This window comes from Hipposideros armiger, unplaced genomic scaffold (genome assembly GCF_001890085.2).
Source record: "Hipposideros armiger isolate ML-2016 unplaced genomic scaffold, ASM189008v1 scaffold_73, whole genome shotgun sequence".
Lineage (NCBI taxonomy): Eukaryota > Metazoa > Chordata > Mammalia > Chiroptera > Hipposideridae > Hipposideros > Hipposideros armiger.
Window position 1 is genome coordinate 1,752,407 of NW_017731423.1, and position 25,502 is coordinate 1,777,908.

A 25,502-nucleotide genomic window follows, 5' to 3' on the forward strand; every position below is an offset into this window, starting at 1 on the left:
TTAAAAATTTTAAAAATTACTAATGCAAAATTAGTTGCAGGTCCTGGAAGGGACTCCTCCAAGTAGGTAGCTCCGAAACTTATTGGTTTCACCATAATTCCACCTGAGTTCGTAGATTATTTCAAAACATGGCAAGTATGACTGAAGACATATAAGTCTAATTAAATGTTAGTTCCATCATCACGGAATGGAGATGTTAAAACATTTAGGAATAGTTTATGAGTGGCTTTTATCGATGATCTGAGGCTCTGTCTACAGAAATACTGATGTCTGTGCAGACAATTTCATCAATGTATAAACCAATCTGAATAGTTCAGACCTCAATTTCAATATTTCCTTCACAATTAGGGCTCAATTTGTCAAAAATAGGCTCATTATATTCTTTTTGTCATCCATTTTACTTTTCCTATCCAGGTAGTCTATGGGCTGAGTTAAAACATGTTATATTATTGAACATTCTGAGATTGTTCCAGGATTTGAAAATTTTAGATTACTTTGATTTCTTAGAATTAGTTAATTCATACCATTATGTTTTTTGAAAAAATATATTTGAGCCAAAGTGGCTTAGGGAAGTATTTTATACTTTAATGAGTTTGGGGAAAGGAGATAAATTCATCTGGTCATAGTAACGTAATAAATCTTGTTGAGAGGAATCTTTTTCTAAATGGCATGCTATAATTTCATTCCAGCTAATTTTGTGGACTTGAAACATTGTACTCTGCTCTTCTCTTTCCTAAAGAAGTTTCCATTTGGATTATTTGTACAGATCAACAGATAACTACTTAGCTACTTGAACAAAAACAGCATAGTTAAACACATCTTTTATCCATGCCAGAATTTTGCTGCTTCGGGACCAGGGACCGTCCTCAGGAACACGTACACATTTCCCTAATGAATCTTTAGACTGTGATATATTTTTGAGTTAAATTGATATTATTTATAGAAAAAAAATATACATCCACCATAAATGTGCATCAAAGTTTATATAGCATTCATCTCCATGACAGGTGCTTTACCTTCCTGATTATTTTGGCAGAAAACATGTACCAAATTTATCCCTTGAGAAATAAAAACGAACCGCCAACTTCAAAAAATAGAAAAGGCACAACTCTTCAGGTTCCTCTTGGACCTGTGGATGAGGCTCACAAAACTCCCTGGAGTCCATTTGTTGTCTGTGAGTCTGGCTGAAACTCACCAAAAGGGTTGGAGACAGGATGGTCTAAAAATAGAAGAACTAGAATTTCTGAGCTAGGTTTGATCTTCTGCTATCTGTGAAATTTCCCAAGTTACCTCCCCACGTGCCTTGTTTTATCCTTTCAAAAAAATGAGTTTTATAACCTAGTGATGTAAAATATAAAATAAGAAGACTGTTAGAGATTGGAAAATGTCCTGGAGGCATCTTGTCCGTTATTTAGCTTTTCATTTTACAGATGAGGAAAGCAAAGGCTGGGAAAATACCCAAACCCATAGAGCTAGGAAATGACAGAGCTGGGAGAGTCACTGTAGATGCCAACATTTCTTCCTGTTTGTCATCCCCCCTCACTCAATACCTTGCTGTCTGAAGCACTGTATAAATTAAAATGCTTTTATAAATGCATTAGCTCACTGTTGTTGTGTAACAATTTACCCTAGTCTTAGCATCCAGAAACAACGCTCATTTGTTAGCTCCCGTTTCTTAACTCCCAAAGTCTGCACATGGCATAACTGGGTCCTCTGCTTAGGGCCTTACAAGGCTGAAATCAGCCTTGAAATCAGTGTTGACTGGGCTACATTCAAATCTGGAACTCGGGTCCTCTTCCAGACTCCTTGCAGTTGTTGATGGGATCCAGTTCCTTGTGGTTGTAGGATTGAGGTCCCTGTTCTTTTGCTGGCTGTCAAAGAAGGGTTGGCTCAAAGCTCTTAGAGGACTCTCGCATTATATGGCAGCTGCTTCTTCAAAGCCAGCAGGATGGTTTTCACTTCAGAAAAAACCCAGCCCTCCTTTTAAGGATTCTCCTAATTAGGTCAGACGTATTCAGCACAATCTCTCTCTGAATTAGCTCAAAGTCACTGATTGATAACCTAATCAAAGAACTAGTATCCCATAGTATCCCTAGGTCCCACCCATACCCAAGGGGAAGGGATCATATAGGTCTTGTACACCAGGGACAGGAATCTTGTGATTAGAATTAGAATCCTGCTTACCAAAATGGTCATATTCCTCTCATCCAGGTATTAAGTTTTTTATTTTATTTATTTATTTTTTACCTCCTTTTCCCCTCGGCTTCATCACATTAGACCAGTTCAGTCATCTGTACTACAGAAAACCCGGAAAGGGATGATGAGAGGGGGTGAATTAGGAGCAGTGTGGTGAAAACTTGAAATCCATAAAAATATGTGATTTTTATTGGTTTATTTATTCTGGGTAGACTTCAGTGCCAATGGCCTGGGATACTTCAGAATTATCTATTTAGTGATTACTGAATATTTTTAAAACTTACCTATTCTTTTAACACGAAGCTCCCTTCAGTCAAGTTGGCCTGAATTTAGAGATGTTTGGGGAAAACTGGGGTGGGTTGTTTAGGAGCAGCAGCAGCTAGAAGTCATGAGATAGTGGCAACCAAAAGCGGCGCCATTTTCCTCGTGCCTACTGTAAGCTGAACACTTGACCCACATGAACTCACTTAACACAACAGGGACTTGTTACCATAGGTATTATAACGCCCTCTTCACAGCTGAGAAGACAGCTGTAAAACAGCAGAGTCAGAATTCAAAGCTTTCTGACTCATTGGTATTTTCCTGAGGACAGGTTCTCTTTATCAGACTTCCATCCATGGCAGAGACTGTGGCCCTCAGAGTCTCTCGGGACTCTTGGGGGCATGGCAGTTTGGGCTGTTGAGAGGGAGGCTACTTTAAGCAATCAAAAAATAGCAATCATATAAAGGGACTCTTTATTTCTCCCCTGCAGAGTTGTAATTAATTTTTCAGAAGTCAAAATGAAGGCTATACGAAATAGTCATTTTTCTTTGCAGTGGAGTTTATAAATAAGGGATTAGTTGAATTTTATAATACCTCATCATGATGATTAAGAAGTGTTGATATTATTATTTTTTGATACAGTTATTTTTAGTGTGGGGGAAAAAGCATAGAGTAGGTAAACAAGGGGCTAAAGTAGATTTAAGTATATAAAAATGTAGTGACAGAAACCAGTGAGCCTTGTTTTTGAATCCTGTTAACTGTAACTTTAGTTGAACAAATCAATTAAGATGAAGCTCAAACAGCTGCAGAGCTTGGAAAAGCTGCAGTTACTTCATGAAAGTCCAGTTTGCGTTGGAGTAAGCAGTTAAATTTGGAAAGATTTCAAAACACTTCAACTGCTGCTCAATCACCCTGAAGTTGAATTAAATGTAAATTGTAAATTCTTTGAATACAGTTAGAGTCTATTTGTTTATATATATATATATATATATATATATATATATATATATATATATATATATATGTTGAGTGTGTACTTTAAGGAAGATTAGAGATGATTCCTAAGGCATCATTCCTGCATAGAAAAGATACAGACTTCAGAACAAATAATTATAATAATATAGGTGCTAAATTGAAGATATGTACAAGGAAGACACTAGGCAGCTGTAATTGGTTCTGTTTGGAAGCATTAGAGAAAAATAGATGAAAGAGGTGAATTTTGAGTTGGATAGAAGCCTGTCAGGCAGAATAGGAAAAGGAAACTCTAGGTGTGGGGGTGAAACAGAGTTAAAAGCATAGAAATAAGAAAAGGTATATAGTTCAGTGTGACCACAGTACACTAAATGTGTGGGAGAAGATAGGAAAGACATTGACTATTTCTGCAGCACTTAGATTGGGGAAGACCTGGCTACTCTAAAGAGTAATTTCAACTTTATAGCAACAGGAATTCAATAGAGATATTATGTAAGAAATGACAAGATAATAGCTGTATTTTAGAAGATTAACTCTGGTAGCAGGAAGGAGGATGGCTGGATATGAGAGATGAAGAAGAAGTAATGATACCAGAACTTACAAAAGGCCAAAGATTGACAGACTGAGGACCCAGACTGGGGGAGAAGGCCAGGAATAGGTGGTGTGTGTATAAAAGCTGCTTCAGAGGTGAATACACTGGAATTGAGAACATAAAATAGCTGAAATCAGGGGGGGAAAGGAAGACCTGAGGAGAAAAATAAAGGAACAGACCTAGTTTTTTATCTTGAGCACTATCTTTTGTTTTTTTGTTTTTGTTTTTGTTTTGAGGGGAGGGAGGAATGGTGATTAATAAACTATCTTGGACATATTCAGTTTGAGGTAGTTGGAAATGGAGGCTTGTAGTTCAGAAAAGTGTTATACACACATTTGCGAATTTCCAACATTTGAGATAGTGGTAGTGAGCAGCATTTCTATAGGATTATCATGAGTTGAAGTAGAAAATTGTTTTACATATTGGGCCATGAGCCAGCATTTAACAAATAGGTAGAAAAATAAAAATAATTAGGGAAAAGAGAGAAAATTCTGCCACTGAGATATTACTATGAATTCCAAGAAAAAGTTTCAAGATGATGTGTGTATCAGTGTGCCCTGGTTATAAGGACTAAAAAGAACATACTCCATGTGAGAGTTTGGAAAGTACTGGTGAATTTTGAGTAGTTTCACTAGACTGGTGGTGAATTGGGGAAGGAGATAGATTCCTTGCACTGATAGAAAAAAAAAGCAAAAACTGAAAGTGTTTGTAAAAGGAAAGGAGGGCCAAATGAAAGGTTTTTATTATGGCTTCTTTGTTAGAATGGGGAAAGAAAACGTTCTCGGAGAAACCTGGGTAATTGGGGTGATCTGGCATTAGGGATTGGCAGGGCAGGCAAAGCAGTAGGACAAGGGAGGGAAAGAATTGATAAAACTTTAATGAAAGTTTCTTAAGCAAGAGGATAAAAGGTAAATTTTACAAGAAAAAAAACGAGTAAATATGTATTAAGTTCTTTACATTCCTTTATGAGATAGAACTATAGCTTTAGTACCCATAGTAAACACACGGCTAGAAATCCTAGCTCATTGCTGGCGCTCAGATGTCTATCTATTATTATATGAAAATAAAAGTGATAGTGGTCTCTACCTCATTCTGTCAGACTATCTTTTGGATAGTCGAACAAAAACAACTACAACAACAACAACAACAAAGAACCTACAATTCCAAAGCAAGATATATGACACCTGAATAAAAGTGACTTTCTCTTTTTACCTACAAAACCAGGGTTGGTTTTGGTCAGCCTCAAAGTGAGTCTCAACTGGACTGACAGATATTTTTGTTCCTGAATGTATCTGTTTTATGGGATGTTAGGGATTTCATTCCCTCTAGGACCAAACAAAGATCACTCACAAATGCTAATGCAAACATATTCTTAGACATATTCAGTTGGATATCGAGGGTCCAAGATCACCCCCAGAATTTCTCTAGGCCCCAAACAATCCTACATGGTGGTTAAGACTCTAGACCAGATCAGAATTTCTACACCATTTGAATTAGGCGGTATCCATCTTGCACCTATGGGAGGGAGTTGGAACAAACTCAACATTTATGATTAAGCAGAAAAGACAACATTTTCCATAAGAATGTAATCTTCTGCATGGTTGGTCACCAGTTATTTTCTGGACAGTCGTTTGGTTTCCGTCAAATTAGCTAATTGTTCTGCTAAAATATCTTTAAAAGATGACTTGCCTTCTTGAGTTGTTAATACTTGTGAAATTCTTTCCCCAAATGAATGAGAATTGAAAGATACATATGTATTTTTAACACACACATTCAGAAAAAATTCCCAAGCATACAGTGTGTTGAAATTTGGTCTGCTGCAAAGTAACTTGAATTCTAGGCCTGGGTCCAGGGGTGGAGATGGCTGTAACATTCCACTGAGAACTTTACTCTTGGCTCTTAATGTAAAACTAAAAATCTCTATTCAAGTCAGATATATGAAGTATTGTGCTCTCACATGAGGAGGAACTGAAAAAAAAAAGAGGGGGTATTCATAAAGACTTAATAAGGAAGTTAGAAGGAATTATGTGGGAAGGAAGGAAAAAATAATAATTGTGGTATTATTACATGCCTGGCCAGGTACAGAATATTATGGGTCAGTGTTTTATTCCACACAGCCCAGTTATCGTGCTGACATTATGAAGTAATTTCCTATAGACTACAATCTGTTTTGGAAATGCTTTCTACCAGGTGTCTCTTATGAGACATACCAAAGTAAAGAGTTGATATGTTAAGTTACTCTTACTGTTCAAATATTTAAAGTACTAATTCATCACTCATGACATTAGATTTATATTTTAACACCATTATAAATGTAGCAGAGGTGAATCTTTTCACAATAATGAATAAAGTGTCTCTTGAAAGGAAAGGTGTTAACCTTGGAGAGGATCTTGCGGGATGACTCTTAAAAGGCATGGAAGCACCTGAATGCTTCTCTCGGCTGTATGTTAGATGTTCACAGAATCTGAACCCCAAGCGTGCATGGTGCAACACTTTTGCATTTGCCATATGGATATGGATGATGGGAAAGGAGCAAAACATTAGAGGAATTAAAGCTGAACTCAACACTAGTTCTAAGGTGGTTAGTGGGTACAACTTGCTGAAATGACTACATGTGGACTTACTACTAGTCTGTAGAGAGAACAATAATCTTACAGGGAGAGAAAACTTATATTATGCCCAGGCTAGAAAGGGGTTTTTAACTCTCCACTAACAATGTGTGTTTACAAGTTTTCATCCATTATAATTTTATTAGAACATCTTACTGAAACCCAGCTGTTTCAAGGGTCTTTCTGACATGTCACAAGAATCCAAGGGAGGAAATGGAGCCAATAAATGTAATCTGCAGGCAAAATTTGCAGAGGCAATTTAGAAAAAAAAAAGTAATTATCCTTCTTGAAATTTTTCCATTTTGCAAAAGTTACCACCTCACCTTTTAAAGGTTTGAAAGATTATACCAATTAGTCAAGATTTTTATTGTATATGCGTGTTCTTAGAAAATAATATTTTAACAGAATTTATCCCATGGTGTCACTCTTGGTGTCATAATCATCATTATCATTTTTAATTTTGACCAAATAAATATAAGCGCGCATATGCACGCACACACAAATGTATATAGTCTTATACACATTTGAAAGTAATTCTATTTATCCTCATTTGCCAGTTAACAAAATGTACGTAATCAGCTTTGATGAGACAGGCACAGTGCTAGAGATATCACGTAGAACATAGTCACAATCTGTGTTCACAAGGCTTTGCAAAGGTAATAGAAAGCTTTTCTAAGTAACTGAAATCCACTTAGAACCTGAGCAGTCAGTGGAATTAGGCAAAGCAGAGCAGCTTTGGAAAAATCCAGGCAGAGGAAAGAGCATGTGCAAAGGCCCTGAGGCTGGAAAGAATGGCAAGGTTTAGAGGCACATTGCAAAGAGATCTCCAAGGCTGAAGCACAGACAGTGAGGGATGACCCACAGTGAGAGAAGGCTGAAGTATGGTTCTGTGAAGCAAAGGGCGACTAAATTAGATTTACATTTCAAAAAGACTCCTCTGGCGGCTGTATGTGGCAAAATAATTGGAAGGAGCAAGAATCCAGGTAGACAACTGAACTATAGCCAAAGCAAAGAAAGGAGAAGACTTGGATTTGGGTGGTACTTAGTGAAGATAGATAAGAGGAGGCTAAAGTCAGATGACAGGACTTGGGTATGGGATGGATGCAGAAATGGTGTCAAAGATTATTGTCAGAATAGGTAATTAGTAATTGATTGATAGAAAACGGTAATATTAGAATCAGGCTTTTAATATTCATCCTATTCTATTTAAATTCTAAGCAAAACTATTTAGTGCTCACTAGATGCAAAGTGTGGTGCTGGGAATTCTAATGGCTAACAGTATGAAAGAAGTAGATTACAGAATATATAATCTCAGCCTTTTATAGTTTCACATTCAAATACAGATGTTTCTCATTCCCAATAGGGGAAAGAGAAACAATAACCACACACACACACACACACACACACACACACACACACACACACACATATATATACACATAGATAAACACAGATGTATATACACACACATGCATGTATGTCTGTATATGTGTATGTGCATTTTATACTATTTATATTTAAATTTAAGGTATTTGCAACACATACACATCTCTGTTAAGTACACGTTGATTGAGGAAGATAAAGATAATTACTGTGAAGGTGAGGATGAGAAATGAAACAGTTGCATGAAACTCTTTTCTTCTTAAAATAAATGAAAATGTTTCAAAAACTATTAAGTCTTATATCTTCATCTGATTACAGAAATGATTTATGATACTGGCTCTATTTATCAAATAGAGTCTGAAAAAAGAAATTTGGTACTAGTGTTCAGCTATATCATCTGTGTTTAATGTATGATGTATCCCTACAATTATGAGGGTAATCTTATCATTAAATAATAATAATAGCAATAATCATCGGTGTATAGTAATTTTTTAAAAAAAATCACACAAACAAGCAGAAAAACAGATTTCATTTTAGTGTTGTTGGAACGTTACCTTTTTAGTATTTATCTTTGGATTCTAAACTCAGAATTTTGTTCTCCAACTGACTCTCTTCACAGCAGACAGAATATGGTTAATTAGTAATTCTGTTAACTATTTGCCAAATGTAATGGAGGATGCCATTTCCAGTTTTTCCAGGGCATCTTGTTGGTCAGGAGTCCTTTGTTGAACAAACTGGACTTGCACGTTGGTTCTAAGCGTCAAACTAAACATACAAGAGAATGGCTAATCTGTGAATTCTTAAGGCTCCTTTCATCTCATTTTCCTCACATGATACCCTTTGCTCATTTCAGTTTTGGGTGTATTTCTTTCGATTGCTTGTTAATGTCTCCTATTTATAGTGATAGTATTATCTAATCTCTCAGATAGTATAGAATTGTCCTTTACCATCACCATAATTGTACAGATGGTGGAATATGCTTAGACTAGCTAGAAGCCTGCTCTTCAGGGCCTGTCACGTACTTAAATTTGCACTTTAAATTTTGTGTTCTTTTCCTTTAAAAAGATCTCCCCAATTTTATGAGTTTCGGGCTCCAAAAAACTTATCTGACCCTGCTTTTCATTTGTATTGAAATAATTTGTTTCTCACAATATTTTAGCTTTATGAGAATAAGAGTGATTTTTGTTGTTTCTCTACTGTGTGGCATTTATAAATGTTCAGTAAATGCTGGGTGAATGAATGAATAAGCCATGCACATTTAGTGGTTGCTTTGGGGCTGCCTCTGGCTAGTGAGATTTTCTTGATTTTCTTTTGCATTCATGCATTGTCCTTAATACCAACTTTGTTGCAAAGTTTTTTTAAAAAGTAACTTTATATAAATTATCTTGTTATTTATTCTTAAAAAGTTATAAGTATCTATTTTCAGAATTCTAAATTAAATTCCCATTACTGTCAATATGCACAATATTTTGCAAAAATGCAGTCTATCTTCACATGTTAATGTTCTTTCATTTCATTTTTTTAAATAAATTTCTTAGAATATTTTTCAAATAGGAATTGCTGAGAGAAGGTATATTTGGCCAGCTCTGTAGATTCGAAGGGTGCTTCAAAAATTAAGCCTAGTCAAAAATGTTATGGGACATGATTGCAGTTATTTTAATCTATCATTTAATATAAGATATCCATTTTAAACTCCAAAATATCCTTTAGTTCTAAAATAATGATATGTTTGATAACATGTAGCTATTTTATACTAAGCCCTTACAGTGTCTCATATCCTGGAGATAAAGTACCCTTTTTGAAAGACACCCTTTTCTGAATTTTGCTGTTTCCTGCTTGTTGAGCAGTGGCCCCTCCTGGGAAAGCAGAGTTATTTCAGCCATTTAGACTCCATTTTACATTAGACTCTGTGGAATATTATAGTGCTATTCAGATATATTTATCTTTTCTTTGATTTCAGTGTTTTTATGGCCCAGTAAAACGTGTATTTGTTTGTTGAGGGATTATCATATTTGGACACCAAACTTTTTCAAAATAAATAATGATAGCAATACTGTTAATACATCTTTTAACGATTAAACCCACCCATCAGAGTTTGGTTCTTATTACAATGCAAATCAAATGAGAATAAAATTATTATTTTAGAATGGTTTTAAAATACATGTATTTTTGCCCTCCTTCCCACATACAAGGAGGCACTCCAGATTCCACCTTTATTTAAATTGTGGCAATTCGAAAACATATTGAGAAGGCTGTATGTAGGTAAGGGTTCAGTTAACATTAACCCCAGAGAACAGAAAATCGGGGACAAGTCCCTTTTAACTAGGAGTAATACATTTCATATATGGATTGTTCATGTTCACCTCTTCCTGACCACAACGGAAGTCCATCATTGTAAAGTAATATTCGAAGTTAGCCACAGCTGTGACATGAGAACGCTTTCTTTACATGATTCTGGATCATTCCGTGGTGTCGATCCCTCTAAAGGAGCAGAGTGGCCTTTAACTGTTGTCCTTTGCAGCCGGGTGCTAATGTTTTCTGGGTTTCACTGCTCTTTGGAATTCTCCACCAGAGGGAGGACAAGGGAAGGAGAAACAGGTTTCACCCGCAGTTCTGAGGGAAGTTTGAATCCGAGAAAGCGAGCGTTCATGAATTCAAGAGCTCGAGCGCAGGCTCTGGCACTCTCCCTCTCCCTCCATGCCTTCTCATTCAGCGGCACTAAGGGACGCCCAGCTAGAGCAGTCGTTTTATTGTTGATCGCCTTTTAACCAGGGTTTTACAGTTCCTTTCAAACGAAGCTGTAGCGAGAGAGAGAGAAAGAGAGAGAGTTTAGGACACCTTCTAGGAAGAAGTCATGTTCTTATTTATTTTAGGAAAAGGCGAAAATGAGAATTCTGACAGGCATGTTGTGAAACCTGTGAAGGCAGGATACACACATACATTCAGGGAGCACATCTACGAAGGTGGTGCGATCTGACCACTCTTAAGGTTCACTGAGCCCTTCCTGTGTACCCAGGACCGTCTTAAAGTCCCTTCCACCCAGACTTTATCTTTGCACTACGTGTGTGTGTGTGATTTTCACTAAGGTAAGAAAGGAATGAACCCCAAACTCTCCTGGGGAAACAGCAAACGTTACTCTCCCTCCCAAAGGTTCCAGAGCCTTCACTTACGGGGCAGGTGTCAGAATCCCAAACTTTTTTCTCCAACATTTATCCGCATTAAAGGGAACGGAACGGCCGTTCCGGACGCTTCCTGGCCGCGGTGGAGAGCTAGGAGCTCGAGCCCCTGGGTCTCTTATTGGGCCTTCAGTCTCCCCGGGCCGCTCGGTTCGGTTCCCGCGGTGGCGGTGGCTGCGGCATCTCCGAGCAGGTTCCAGCGACCTCTGTCGGGGGTTCCCTGCAGCCGCTCAGCGCGCCGCCGCCCCCCCGCCCACCAGCCAGCCGGGCCGGGCTCGGGGAGCGAAAGGGGCTGCGCCCGGGAGCGCAGAGCCCAGGCTCCTCCCGGTGGCGTGTCCGCGCCTCGGGGTGGGGGTGTGGTGGGGATGAGGGAGGGGGCGAGGCAAGGGGAGGGTGAGAAGGAGGCGCCAGCCTCCAACCTGCGGGCGGGAGGTGGGTGGCTGTAGGGCAATTGAAAAAGAGCCGACGAGGAGTTCCCCAAAACTTGTCGGAACTCCGGGCTCGCGCAGAGGGCAGTAGCGGAGCGGCGGTGTCTGCCTGGGCGATGGGAGTGCGGGAAGGACCGTGAACGCCTCTTCCTCCTCGGGCTGCAAGCACGCCGGACAGAGGCCAGGACGGGAGCCGACAGCGGCGGGTCCCAAGGACTTCCCTGGGCGACAGGACCAGCCCCCAGAGCGAAGGCGACCGCCTGACTGAGCGACCGACCGACCGCTAGTCCCAGGTGGCAGGGACCGCACGCCGCGTCCGAGCAGCTCCCCGCAGGCGACAGGAGACGCCCCCGCGCAGGCGAGCGCGCAGCTGGGTCGCTCTCTCCCTCCAGGGAGAAACTTCCCAAACCCGATCCAAGCCCTGGGACCAAACTTGCGGCGCATTGCCTTCCGTGTAGAGCGTGCACTCGTAGAGCGAGATGTCCGAGCGCAAAGAAGGCAGAGCGAAGGGCAAGGGCAAGAAGAAGGACCGAGGCTCCGGCAAGAAGTCCTCGGCGGGCGGCCCGAGCCCAGGTAAGCGCGCCGCGCGGCCGGGACTCCGCGATCCTCCTCCTCCTCCTCCTCCGGTGCCGTCGCTTCTCCCTCGCCTGCCCGCGCCCTGCGCTCCGGGCGCCTGGCCCTGATCCCGGGCGTCCGCGGAGTCGGGCGGTTCTCGCCCTCCATGGTGCCGCCCCTCACCTGGGCGCCCAGCCGCACCTGGGCGCCCGTACCCCACGCGCAAGGCGAGGGGCAGGAGCCCTGGTGCGCGCCCTCGGAGGGTCCAGGAGGCTCAGCGCTCCCAGGCACGGCCTTGACCAGAGCCTCAACTGAGCCCAGCCGGAGAGCGGGACCCGGGGTGCGGGAGCGGAGGCTGGTGCGCGCGTGTCCAGGGCCAGAAGGGCTTTGCACGGGTCCCGTCTGCCCTCTAGCGAGAGAAGCAGGAAAGGTTCTCCCCACTGTGTGCCTGGCTCGCAAGAACCCGGCCGGTGGGGAGAGAGGCCTCAAGAGCGGTTGCGCATCGGTGCTTTGGGCAGAGGGGCGGGCGGTGTAGGGTCGCGGAGCGTGCGTATGTGCACCCTGATTCAGTCCTGCGGTGTGAAAACTCGGGATCAGCTGAGAGAGATTCCTATATAGGTCAGCGAAGCAGATAAAATCTAGCCCAGTGCCAGGAGTCAGGTCTGTTTCAAGTAAGTTCACAAACTTTTAGCTTAGCAGATTTATTTTTCAGGACCTCCTTGATAAATATGGTCCATTTATGTTCCCAAGAGGGTCCAAAAAGCAGAAGTTTATCTGAATTTTTGAATCCAGTTGTTTGCTGGTTATATAATATAATGAAATGGAAGTTGAGGCTTTCTAGACAAATCTTGTATTTGATAGTCAACAGGAAAATGAATGAGTTTCCCTTAGATTTCCCTAAGAAGAGCCGATGCTTTCACCATTGTCTTCGACGCAGGAGGCCTCCCAAACAAATAGTTGTTTATGAGTGATTGCGTGAAGAAGATGCTTTGAAAAGGAGAGAAAGAAGGGGACTATATAGAATATAAGGGCTTTTTTTCCCTGCCGTAAGTCACTTAAAGAATCCCTCAGCACTTTTTGCACAGCACTTCTGAAGAATTAATTGAGTAGCACTTGGTAATATTTTGGCAGAAGAAAATAAGTAGATGTATTTACCTGTTCCTTGCTGGAAGAAAACAGAATTTGCCTAGTCTTCTTATTGGCATCACTGATAGCATTTCAGAACCTGGCTTGTTGGCAAAGACCTTATTAAGCAGGTTTTGATCATAACAGAAATCGAACAGAGAGTAACTGGCCACTGACCATTCCCGGGCATGCTCCTATAATAAGATACTGCTGATAAGGTTCACCTAATTACCTTCCATTAGCCCTCATGAGGGTATACTGAATTTTTTCTTACTTTTACCCTATGTTTTAGAGATATCATAGAGCACTTGATTCAACAAGGTATAAATGGGGAGCTGAATTAGTAACCTCCCTAAGTGCCTTTCTCTTATTGTCCTTTGGAACATCATCATAGTAAATTAAAGAAACCTTAGACCTTAACCAAAACTATAAAGTTGTAAAGAGTTATTTGTGGGGCCTTTTAGGTGTTCTTCTGTCCTGCCCGTGAATACTCTGCCTTCAGAAGTTCCTGTGGTCCTCTGTAGGTGGTCTGGTGAATGAAGGAAGGGGCAGTGGTTTGGAGTAGCATCTCTTTCAGGTAACAGGTTGTTTGCATTTTGTCAAGGGTTCCTAGCAGCAATGCCTTCACACAATTACAGGTAGACAGGTAGTTCCGCGGGGGGAGACTTAAGAGCAAGCAGGCATTTCTGTGACCGGCAGATCATATCTACTAGGTAGGCAGCTGTGTTGTGACTACCCGATATTCTCTCTTGACACAGGTTTGAGAGCTTCCTTGGTGGCTCCCTCTCATTCTGCTTTCCTGTCCCACAGCTGTGACTATCTCTAAACCAGATAGATTGGCATTCTGTGTATGTGACAGTCTCTCTACCACCTTCTCAGAAAAATTGGGGTGGAAATGACTGTAGGTTAATTTTTAGTATATTTGTCTCTTTTTTCCATTAGGTCAGAATTTTCTTTGGGGAGGAAATTTTTACCCCGTCCATGGCACCTTGTGCTTGTTAAACCATATAAACCATATAAGAATGTTTATTCTTTATTTGATTCAAAAACAAAGGTCAACTTGAAAATAGCTTTATACAAAAGCACAGGGCATTAAATAGTATTGCTTTGTGTTTCTCTCCTTCTTGTCATTTTCCTTACATAATGGTAAATGCCGATGTGTTTTTCCTTATCTCAGGAGAAGGAATAACTGATAGCCATAATGGTTTGTGGGAGAAACCCACACCTCTTTTTCACCCTTTTTTGCATGCTTTAGTTCTCAGACATCCTCAAAGGAACGACCTCGAGATGCCATAACTAGTATGGCCACTTGCTGTGCCAGCCCCAATGAGGACTTTTGGGGACACCCACCTCTTGACTAGTTCCAGTTTAGTGCCCTGCAATCCCAAATTTCACCCCTTTCTTAAAACAGCCACTGAAACTTTGTCTTAGATGATACATATGCAACAGCTGAGCCTCTCTTTGGATGTCATAACATGACTTCGCGACAGTCGGGGGAGATACAGTGCTGCGAAAACTCAGGCTCTTAGCCTCGCTGTATGCTGTATTATATGCAGAGGCATAAACACATCTGTTGGAGGGAAATTTTCAGGGGAAAAAGACTTATTTAACTTTCATGTGCCATGTGTGACTGATATGTGATACATACATGGCTATATTTCATAGCATCTGCATTATTATACAATTAACTGAATATTGAATTGCACACTATTAGAGCTGCAGATGTTCAACAGAATTATCTATTCCAAAATAATGGCTCTAATAGGTTCCAAGCCCTTGGAATCATTGATTCCTCTTCTTTGCCCAAAATACACAACCTCAGCATAATCCTGGGCTTTGTAACACAGATCCATGGGGTCCTGTAATACCCAGGGCCTCCTCGGCGCTGGACCTCCCATATTCCAGGCTCATATTGATTCAGTTCCTATTGAAGCCTGAATTACAAAACCAGAGCTTGTTTTTGTTTTTTTCTTTTTTCTTCTTTTTCCTTTTTGGTATTTGGCTTTAAGCTTCCTTTATGAAACTTTGTTTGCTGATGTTTTTCTTTCATGAAATCACTGTAAAACAAAATTTTTTTTCCCTGTTTTAAATGACCTGGAACAAATTCGTTATCAAGCCTAGCCAAGTTTTAGAACTGTTGGGCCTCCTTTCCCTCCCGGCAGAATGGGCATTTGTGAGCACAAGTCGTGGAAAAATTGAGAAACTCAGTGTCCCAAATGGGTTGAAGCAGGGCCCCATGTTCCCCAATGACATCACCTACCTGTTTTGTTAACTTAGTGGCTTTTCAGGCTGAAGTGCTTGTAAACATTCTTGGATATGAAGTGTCCTGTCACTAACAGGGCATGTGTGTGTTTACAGAATGGAAGGAATGTCCAGTGATCTGTTTCAACCTGGTTCCTTATAACCACTTAACCTTATGTAATTCTTAAAAACATTGAGTGGTATTTATAGAACGAAATAGGATTTATTTTGAAGAATTCTTTTGAAGCAAAAGGAGTGGGAGAAACTCAGTATATTATTCTTGTATCTGCAAAATGATCAAATTATAGTGATGGGAGAATGGGGGAGAAAACCAACATAGATGTAATCAGAAAATACTGAACCAGTGTGAGAACAGTGACCACCGCAGTCCAGGCCAGGCACTGTGCTTGACACTTTCAGATTTACTAATCAGGGAACTACTGTTTATCAAATGTCTTATTGTGTTCCAGGCAGTATAACAGATGCTTTGTGTATTTTAAAAGATTTATGCTTTTTATTTTTTAAATTAGAAAATAGTTTGTCTCCTCTATTTGCTACATCTTATTTTATTATCTGTGAAAGATATCTTCCTTTTCCTACCATCAATTATGTGAGTTATCTTGATTCTTCTTTATAATAATATTTTCACATGCATCTTGTATTTTGACTTTATCCTGCTTTATAGATGCAGGAACTGAAATATTAAGTAACCCTCATATGAAAAAGGGCAATGGGAAATGCATTTCATTCTTTTTTGTTTTTTTCAATGACAGTTGACATTGCTTTGTGTGTTTCATCACCTGTCCGTTAGCAAGGAAAATGCCTCACTTAGACAGCAAGAGGAGGTATATCTCCACAGCCAGGTTGCCCAGGTTTAAATCCTAGTTCCCCTGCTCCTTGACTGTAGAGTCATGGGAAGGTTACTTAATCCCTCCATGCCTGAGTTTCCTTATTTGTAAAATTGAGATAATAAAATTATTATTATCATGAAGTTATTATGAGGCTAAAGCAAGATAATCCATGGAAGCCTTCTGAACATTGCCCACCCTGTAATAAGTGCCCAATAAATGTTAGCTCTGTTTATAAAATTACTTGAGTAACAAATTGTCTGTGTCTTTGCAATGATATTTGATGTAAATTTCAAAATTTACCTTTTATGGTAAAAAAAATAACCCAAAGCTGGCCATAGATTAGAGTGAGTATAAATATTAATATCTATTACCTGTAAATATAGAGAAAAGTGGATAAGTATGTCAAATACCATAACTGCATATATATGTAATGGAAACAGTCCTGAATTCAGTCTAAATATTGAAAGTAGGGTGAGGTGCAGCATAATTTTATCTCTGGTAGAAAAATGTTGAAATTTCAAGCTATGAGGAGATTTTGAAACATGACCCCTTTTCTGGCAACGCTGAAGAGTTGGTGCTTAAACCCCACTTTATTATATAGAATTCATAATCTTCTCTGTTGGGACCAGTACAAATTGCAGCAATTGAAAAGGAAAGCGTGTATTAACATGCTCTTTGTTATCTTTTTATCAAGTGTAACTGTATATTGCCAGTGAGGCTCATAGAATTGAGTGCAGGTGTTTCTAAATCTAAACAAAATAATGAATATAATAAATCCACATTTCTTACTATTTTCTTTCCTTCCCCTCTCACTAGAATAGCTATATGTAATGTTTAAAGTTCTGGGAGTACGATTCTTACCAAACCAGTGTTTTATTAGCATTCTCCAAGTAATGTGTTAAATTTGACTTGAATAGTACTGAGAGCTTATCATGTTCTGTTGTGACAGAAGAAAACAAATCAAGTGTCAATATTTTGGGTGAGCGATTTTTTTTTGCTCAAAGAAGCAAATAAATGGACTTCTAATATTTTAGTTAATCCTAGAGCTCTCCTCTTGACAAGCAGAAACTACAAAAAATTTAATCAGATAGTATTAGCTTGAAAATGGATTTGTCTTATCCAGAGGAAAATAATATCTGTTAAACATGCTATTAGGTACATACAATGAAATTTCCCCAGAGGAACAGGTGATGTTTTGAATTCACCCTAATCCTACACGTCTACATGCATGTGTGTCCTTGCATGAGTTTTAATGGATTAAAAAAAAGGAAAGCTACCAAAATGCCAATAGGTGTCAGTGTTTGTTGTTTAAAAAAAGTGAGATGTTTGAAAAAAAAAAAAAGACAGCTTTATTCTCAGTTTTAATAAGCTTAAAGTGGACTACTTTTAAAAATTTGACAATAATACCCTGTCGACGCTTGCTTACTGATATTTTGTTAATGAAAATACCATGTTTTCACATCCAGTTTCTTTTGAATACTAAAAGATTTAGTATTTAAGTCCGCAGTAAATTCCCCCAAAGAATTCAGAATGTATGCTAATCAGTACACTTCTTCTTTTTAATTAAGAAACAGTTACTTGAGAATGTTGTTACACCTTGGATTTATTTTGCATTTTTAAATTATAAATTAATTATGCTTGTTTCTCATGTCACCTTGATTAAGATTGGACAAGTGCACTTTTGAGTCCATCTCAAGTGAGATCTGTGGAAGACCAGAGATGCTCAGCTTTCTCTTTTCTTCCTCGTGCCAGTGTCACCTCTCTGTGGCCTCCAGAGGGTGCTCCAAGAGCATCGCACTGCTAGTCCCCAAAGTGACTCCTTTTCTCTTTTTTCTTAAATTTGATATTCTGGGCAATATGGGGAGAAGAGGGTCTGGATTTCATGAGTTAGCTGCCTCCACAGGAGTTTGTTTGCTAGCTTGACCAAATAGCCCAAATTCACTTAGAATTCTGAATCAGAACATCCTGAAACATTATTCTGATGATGACGATGTGGTTGTCAGTTTGCAAGGGGACATCTGTGAGATTAATTTTAACCAGCAACTTTTCCCCAGAGAACCGAGCATCTTATAAGCACCTTTCTGTGGCCTCTTACAGCAATTCCTTTGGAATAACTTTAGGCAGGCCCCACAAAAAGATTTAGTTACATTTAAGTTTCACTGTGGCATTGCCAAATTATATGTGAAAGCATGAAAGTTAAACCAAGGGTCTTCACTAACATGTTTGTTTTCATTTCTTCACACTATTTTCTCCACCCCTGGCTAAAATATTTAAGAATCCAAATTTGATGGAGTTATCCATTTTTTGAAAATGGGTTTGAATAACTATTTCTTTGGGATCGTGGGCTAATATTGTAATACTGTCACATAGCCCCTGTTATTTGCTCATGATTTATCCCACCCTGCACTTGCCATCTTCACCGGGAGGTGCTTCCATTATATTACTCCCCTTCTCTTTTGAAAGTGCAATAATGTTCACATTGTTTTGGTCCAAGAAAGGTATTATTGATGGGAAGTAAGTAGCCTTTGCTCTGCCAGTGTCCCAAACCTTTCATTTCACAGCTTCAATAGGCAGGCAGCTGGCTCCTTTGGGCAGCTGTGGAGTTTCAGTTTCAATGATGTGAGAGTCAGGGAATGTTTTATTAGGTCGAACCATATGAAATTGTCAATTTCTTTTAGGTCATACATGACTGAACATTGTCAATGTCATATAGTTTAATTTTGGACTCCAGTACTTTGATTTTATTCTTTATATGTTATTTTAAATAATATACTAATGACAACTTTGAAAAACTTCTTGTAAGTTTGGGGAATTAAATGAGGTTAAAGTAATATGTAAAAGGAATGTGAGCTAGGAAATCATTGAGCTGGTGGCATTTTCTCCAATAAATAGATCAGGTCATATGATACCCATATAAAATGAATTCAGCATAAAGTTAGAGTGCCAAGGCAACTCTCATTTTCCCTTGGAGAGAAAAGTAGTACATTTGTACCACAAAATATAACTTTTATTTTTATTGGACTTGTTAGCAAACTGTTATCGTGCTTTCTCTTACCCACCACATTTCTACAGAGTTTCTTACAGAGATTCGAATAGGAAATATTGGTGATTGGTGAGTAATCCTAGCTTTATTTTATAGAACAATATTTTAAAAAAAATCTTTTCTCAGTTTCACAGTACTACATGTACTCAATTTTTCTAGTAGTGTTAACGTGTGAATTTTTGTCAAGTGAAAATGCATCTCATCTTGAGTGGCCTATATTACTTTATAATAAGGTTAAAATTTAGGTAAAGCCAGTTTTTTAAAGTGTATATGTTTGTGCTTGTGATTGTAACTCATCTGTTAGTTGCATATAATCTCATAATTGTAGGGACGAATTGCATTTTTAAAGGATATGGCAGTCTCCTTAGCTATTCCATAATCTTTAAAAAGAAATGTCTAAATTCCAATTTGGAATATTTTTTTCAAAATAAAAACATTTATAAATATAGTGAAATGTTTTGAATACTGAATGTTTTATATTTAAGTACTCCAAAATTGAAAATTGAAATTCCTACACATTTTATGATTTAAAAAAATTTTTTTGAATATTAATTACACATAGAAATTTTTTTTTATTAAAGCCCTAAAGTTTTACAACTTAGAGTTTTGGCTCTAAGCTGTGTAGTATATCATTTATTAAGAATTTTCATTTGTATGTAATAGGAAACCACACTTACCTGTGAGCTGATAAGAAATGCATCCAAAAATCGAAGAAAAAAAATGAAGGAAAGAGTCAGCGGGTATTTAAAAGACAACTAATGCTCATGACAAGAGAGCTTTCTTTTATAGACATAAATACAGATATTGCCATTTAATGTTTAGAAATATGTACTTTGTGAATCAAATATTGTTCTGTGCTTAAGTTTATCAGGATTTAGGACAAGTTTCTGATTGTCTCTGAATGTGTCCCTTCTCCCCTCTGCCCCTCTTTTCCCCTGGAATTCCTGCCATATTGGAGGACAATTAGAGTTGTAACTTGCTCTGATAGTCATTGATGTTACTAAAGTAGGCTGCAGGACAAGGGGAGTCATTTTGGACACAGCACAATGTATCTACAATGTGAACATTTAAATTGTGTTTAACATGAGTTGGTATATGAAAAAAATAAACATTTCTTTGTCCTCTCTCCCACACCTGCCCCAACCTTAGAAAGTTTACTTTCCACTTACGAGTTTATACTCTTGTAATGGTTATGCTGTTTAAATGAAAGGGTTGTTTTGTGTTTGTTTTATATATTAATGTAACACATGAGTATATAGTAGGAAGACTTTTTTGAATGGAGGCCAACGTCATATTCATATGTGACCTCAGTTAGGGTTGATCTGAGATTAAGACATGCACACGTGTAGTCAGCAGTTCAGTGAAACCCATTTTAAATCATCATTCTGATGATTCTAAGTTTGAATGGTGTAATTTTTATGCTAAATAGCGTATTTATACTCCTCTCCAAATCCACTGGAGTGAAGGAAGTACAAAGCGTGGGTGACATTTTGAATCCCCATCTACCTATTCCACAAGGGATAGAATGAAACAAAATCCCCCTAAAAAAGACACACCTGGACTTGAGACCTCTTGGGTGTGGCCCTACTCCTGACACCTTTGATCCAACCTTCTCCAAACCAGCAATATCCTGACTTTCGTCATCGTTCTAGAACTGAACAGTATTTTTCCCTCTTCCCAAATCTGGCCTATTCACCTTAAAAATAAAAGCTCCTTTTCTGAATGGGGTCACTATGAAGAACAATCAGCTCTGTTCTGTCTGAACTAACAGGACAAATTTGAATTATTGTATTTGAATATAGTGTAATTCTGAACTTATCAGCATGAAAAGTTTGACTTTGAGCAGCACCAAGCCGAGGTTTCTGGGACACGTGAATGGTGGCCTGGCTTCCCGACTGCTAGTCACCCCAAAGGAGGGAGGGGCTGGTTTTTAGTTCCATCGGAGCAGCGATTGAGAGGCAAGGCTCTGGCTCTGTTCTCTTGTCCTCTGATGGCACGACATAAGCCCTGGCTGCACAGCCTCCCACTAGGGTAACTCTGACAGTGACTAAAACTCTTTAAGCCTCAGTTTCCACATGTGTGCATTGTGAAAAATAATATTATGCGATTCATGTGGTCCTTCTGAGGATTACTGTTTTCATTGTGCTGAGTACAGAGTGAGGACTAAATGATCAGCTTTATTGGGTTTAAATGTTAATAAAATCTAAGCATTCTTTTTTCAGTGTTTGTTCATCTAAAAGTATCTTTTTACTACTTATGTCTACATCAGATTGTCTGAATTTTAACCCCTCAGAAGATAACTTTATAAATACTGTACATCTTTTCACAAGGTCTTATATGCAGAGGTTCTTTGTAAATAATTATCTTGTTGCTAAGGCACATCACATTTATTTGGAGTAGATTCTGTAGCTTTGGATCATTGGTGAGAGTTGCATACCAGATATGTAACACGTTCATGAAAAGGTCAGCTGGATGTTTGAAACCTGAGGTTTAGCTTGAACTTTGACCTATAGATCAACTCATTTGGGAAGAATGGAGCAGCACCAGTGGTGATGTGATGTTTTAACAGGTTGACACAGTAAAAAGATTATGTAAGTCCCCATTTTATTTTAAATAACACACACACACACACACACACACACACACACACACACACACACACACCCTTAATCTTTTAAAATACATGCCAATTAGTTCTTTGGATGTAACTTTCCCATCCTTTAATCTCCCATTTCTTGATGGTCAAGGGTAACGTTGTATTGTAGTGCCTAGTAGACTACTTTACATACAGATATTTATAGAATAAATGAGTGAGAAACATTTTTCTATATACTTTTGTTGACTCTTTTGTTTCCTGAGCTATAAGGATAGATAATTATAGTTTATGAATTCACTAAATTGGAGTATGCTCCAATTGTGTTGTGAGGTATAGTAAGTTTATTGTCTGAGGAAAATTATCATTTGTATGTTGGTTGGGCAGCGGTTATTTTGTGTATATGTATCAAACCTGTTTTTGTATTCTTTTGGTATATTCTTTTGATATATTCCCTTTTCTGTGCCACCAGAATGACACTATTTGTGTTAAGCACAGTATTTCATTGTTTAAAATTGTAGTTGTTTTAAATAAATAAAAAACAGGGAGCCTGCCTTGAGGCCTGTGAGATGGTAGATTTTTATGGACGGTTATAATAGCAGTAATATTGAAAATTATTGTCACCTATTTCTGAGAAAAATATTGAAGGCTGCTGTATTGCGCCCAGAAGAATTAGTTGGAATACAGAAAATAGATGGTGATTATAATTTGTTTTAGTGAGGTCACCTTGCTGTATACTTGGAATCTTCCCTGGGGGGCAAGGGAGGGAACTGCTCATGCATTATCCATTTTGGGAAAGAGTTACACATACAGGAATTATGGAAATGAGATGGTGGACTTGTCAAGAGAAAACCAATTATTTGAATACTGAGTTGAATGGAAAATGAAATACATAATTTTCCATATATTAAATTGAATAGAAATGGGAACTTATGTCTTAAGGGTTTTTGGTGTTTCCCCCCACACACACACACATTTGATTATATTGTGTGTTCTCAGTTGCCCTTAACCTCACAGGAAAGAAAAATGTCAATAGAAATAGTTATTTTCAGTATTTTGCTATTTGGAAAGTAACAGAGTTTTAAATGTTGCGTATGTTACTTATACCTTTTCTCAAAGGACTGTGATCTACTTCAGAAAGGCAGGTAAGACAATTCTTTTCCCAGAAATTAACAGAAACTAAGGGGCCAGGATAGAGCATATAGCCTCAGAGACGTCTACGGATTTGTTGTGCTCTCAGATCAAACAGAATAAATATTCACAGAACTTATAAAGCTCCCTGAAAGCCCCACACCTGAACTGGGCGTGCCTTTGGCCCTCCACTGAAGGGAGGCTTAGTCCATCCTACCTCTTGAGAAGGCAGGACGCAGCCATCTTGCTGCTTTGCCCTGAGCTCACCAGTATGGAAAAAAAGCTCCCTGTAGCCAGAGGTGCAGTGGCACCTGTCTTATGGGGACCTGCATCCAGACGTGCCTCTTGGGGAAAACTTCAAGGCTCCTCTGCCTCTGACATCACAGGATTACATGAAAGGCAGATGGGAAAGATCTGAGATCTCTTTTAGTCATTTAAAATATGTGACTTTATAAATACTACTGCTGACCTGAGTACAGATGCCCTTTTGGGGTTCATCTCTCTGAAAGTCATCAGCAGCTGGACTGCACAGCTCCTGAATAATCCTGTTGCTCTTGAGCAAAATAAGTCATGACTGTATCTAGAGAACAATTTATTCACCCCCCAAATGATCTTACAAGTCTCACGTTAACTTATGGAGAGAAATGACCCTTTGCAAGATTCAGTGTTTTGCTGGTATAAGTATGTCAACTCACTATAAAATATAAAAAATGTTCTCTACTCGGAATTTTTAAGAAAGTAGCCTGTGATTATGAATACAGCAGTGCTTTATTGAAAACTCCCTTGACAAATTAAGCGAATAATGGACATCCTTAGAATTGCTGTGTTTCTTGGTACATTTTGTAACTAAAAGCCTCTTCTTTAAGTAATGACTGATGGTTTCATGGAGAAAGTCACTCTACTTCTGGCCACTTGAGGAAATAAGAAATGGGAAAAGATACACATACACAGGGTTCTAAGTACTAAATTTATACATTGCCTCAATATGTGGTTATGTTTTCTATGGGTACAGACTTTCAGTTTAATTACTTTCAAAAAGTATTAACCAATAATATTACTTAAAACTGACTAGAGCTACAGTTTAAATGGTCAGATAGATTTAATCTTTATAGGATTACTTTTGCAATCGCTAGTCCTCTAAATAATATTTCAGGAGTTGGTATAAATGCTGAGCCATTAAACTGCAAGGACATCAACAAATGTGTATCAATAAACTAACTTTCTACATTCTATCACTTTATCTTCTATAACAGAGAAAATATACTTTGAATATTTTTTTATCTGGGTATTTTATTATCTTTGAATATTTTATTGATTGATTTTTAATTTATCTGTTTCTGTTTTTTGTTGTTGTTGGCAGGACAAATGTCAAAGCAATCTCAATATTATTTTAAGCATTTTATTGTGTTACATATTTTAATTTTGTCCTCACCCTGAGGAGTCTTTAATGGAGTAGTTATAGATATATGTTTTAGCATTTCATATTTTTACACTCTAAATTCCACAAGTCATGTCTGTCTTGTGCGTTATTGTAAAACCCAGCGCAGTGCTGGGAACATAGTCCTTGCTCTTAAGAACTTATTTAATGATTGAATGAATGAGGGAGTATTGCTAATTTGCTTAAAACAATGAGTTGTGGGAGTTTATGGGTCGCAGTTTAGTTATTATGTTACTATCAGTTACTGTTTAGTTATTATGTTACTATCACATTGCAGTATGAATGCAAATCACCAGTGTCAGCAATTCATGGATTTGTTCCTAAATTGACCATTCATTATTTTTCTGGATTAAATTTGCACAATTTATCTTAAAGCTCTCAATATATAATAATCTGTTTCATTATTCAGACTAATGAATAGGCGTGAGAGGTTTGCTTAACCAGTAATTCTTGCTAACCCTAAAATGTTTTTATTATATTTTCTCTTACATACATGGAGGCAGTTCAGAAACTAACTATGCTGATGCAGTTTTAGGAGTGAATATTTGTAAATATTTAGACCATTGCCTGGAACATAGTGTTTGCCATGTTAAGAGTTTGTTATGTAAATAAATAACTGTTCCTAGTAAATAATGAAATAAATCTTAAACAATATTAGTACTGCCTAAAAAGTTTATACTTAAATACAAATACAACCCTGGGGAAAAGCATAGAATGTTAGAACTGGAAAGATTATTGCAGAGGTCATGTGCTCGAATCATATCTTTTTAGATGGAAGAAAACCACAGGTCCAACAAGAGCGTCAGTACTAACACTAGAACCAGGGCACCCAGATTTCAGGGTAGGAATTTTAATTACTATGATGCTACACTTTCAAATCGAAGATTGGCACTGGTGTAAATTGAACT

The 25,502-nt window shown here is 38.4% G+C and overlaps 1 protein-coding gene across 15 annotated transcripts in view; it reads left to right on the plus strand.

Moving 5' to 3' along the window:
- The window catches only part of NRG1 (neuregulin 1), a 1,026,954-nt gene that overhangs the window by 801,262 nt on the left and 200,190 nt on the right, over positions 1–25,502 (plus strand). For 5 of the 15 annotated variants that reach the window (XM_019642865.1, XM_019642864.1, XM_019642866.1 and 2 more), the window contains exon 1: positions 11,540–12,190. The exons of 8 other annotated variants lie outside the window; for them this stretch is intronic. In XM_019642865.1, the coding sequence (XP_019498410.1) occupies positions 12,097–12,190 (94 nt within the window). In that variant the 5' untranslated portion in view covers positions 11,540–12,096. Of the gene's footprint in view, positions 1–11,191; positions 12,191–25,502 lie in introns of those variants that run through there. 2 more of the 15 variants (XM_019642874.1, XM_019642873.1) reach the window with 1 other exon arrangement.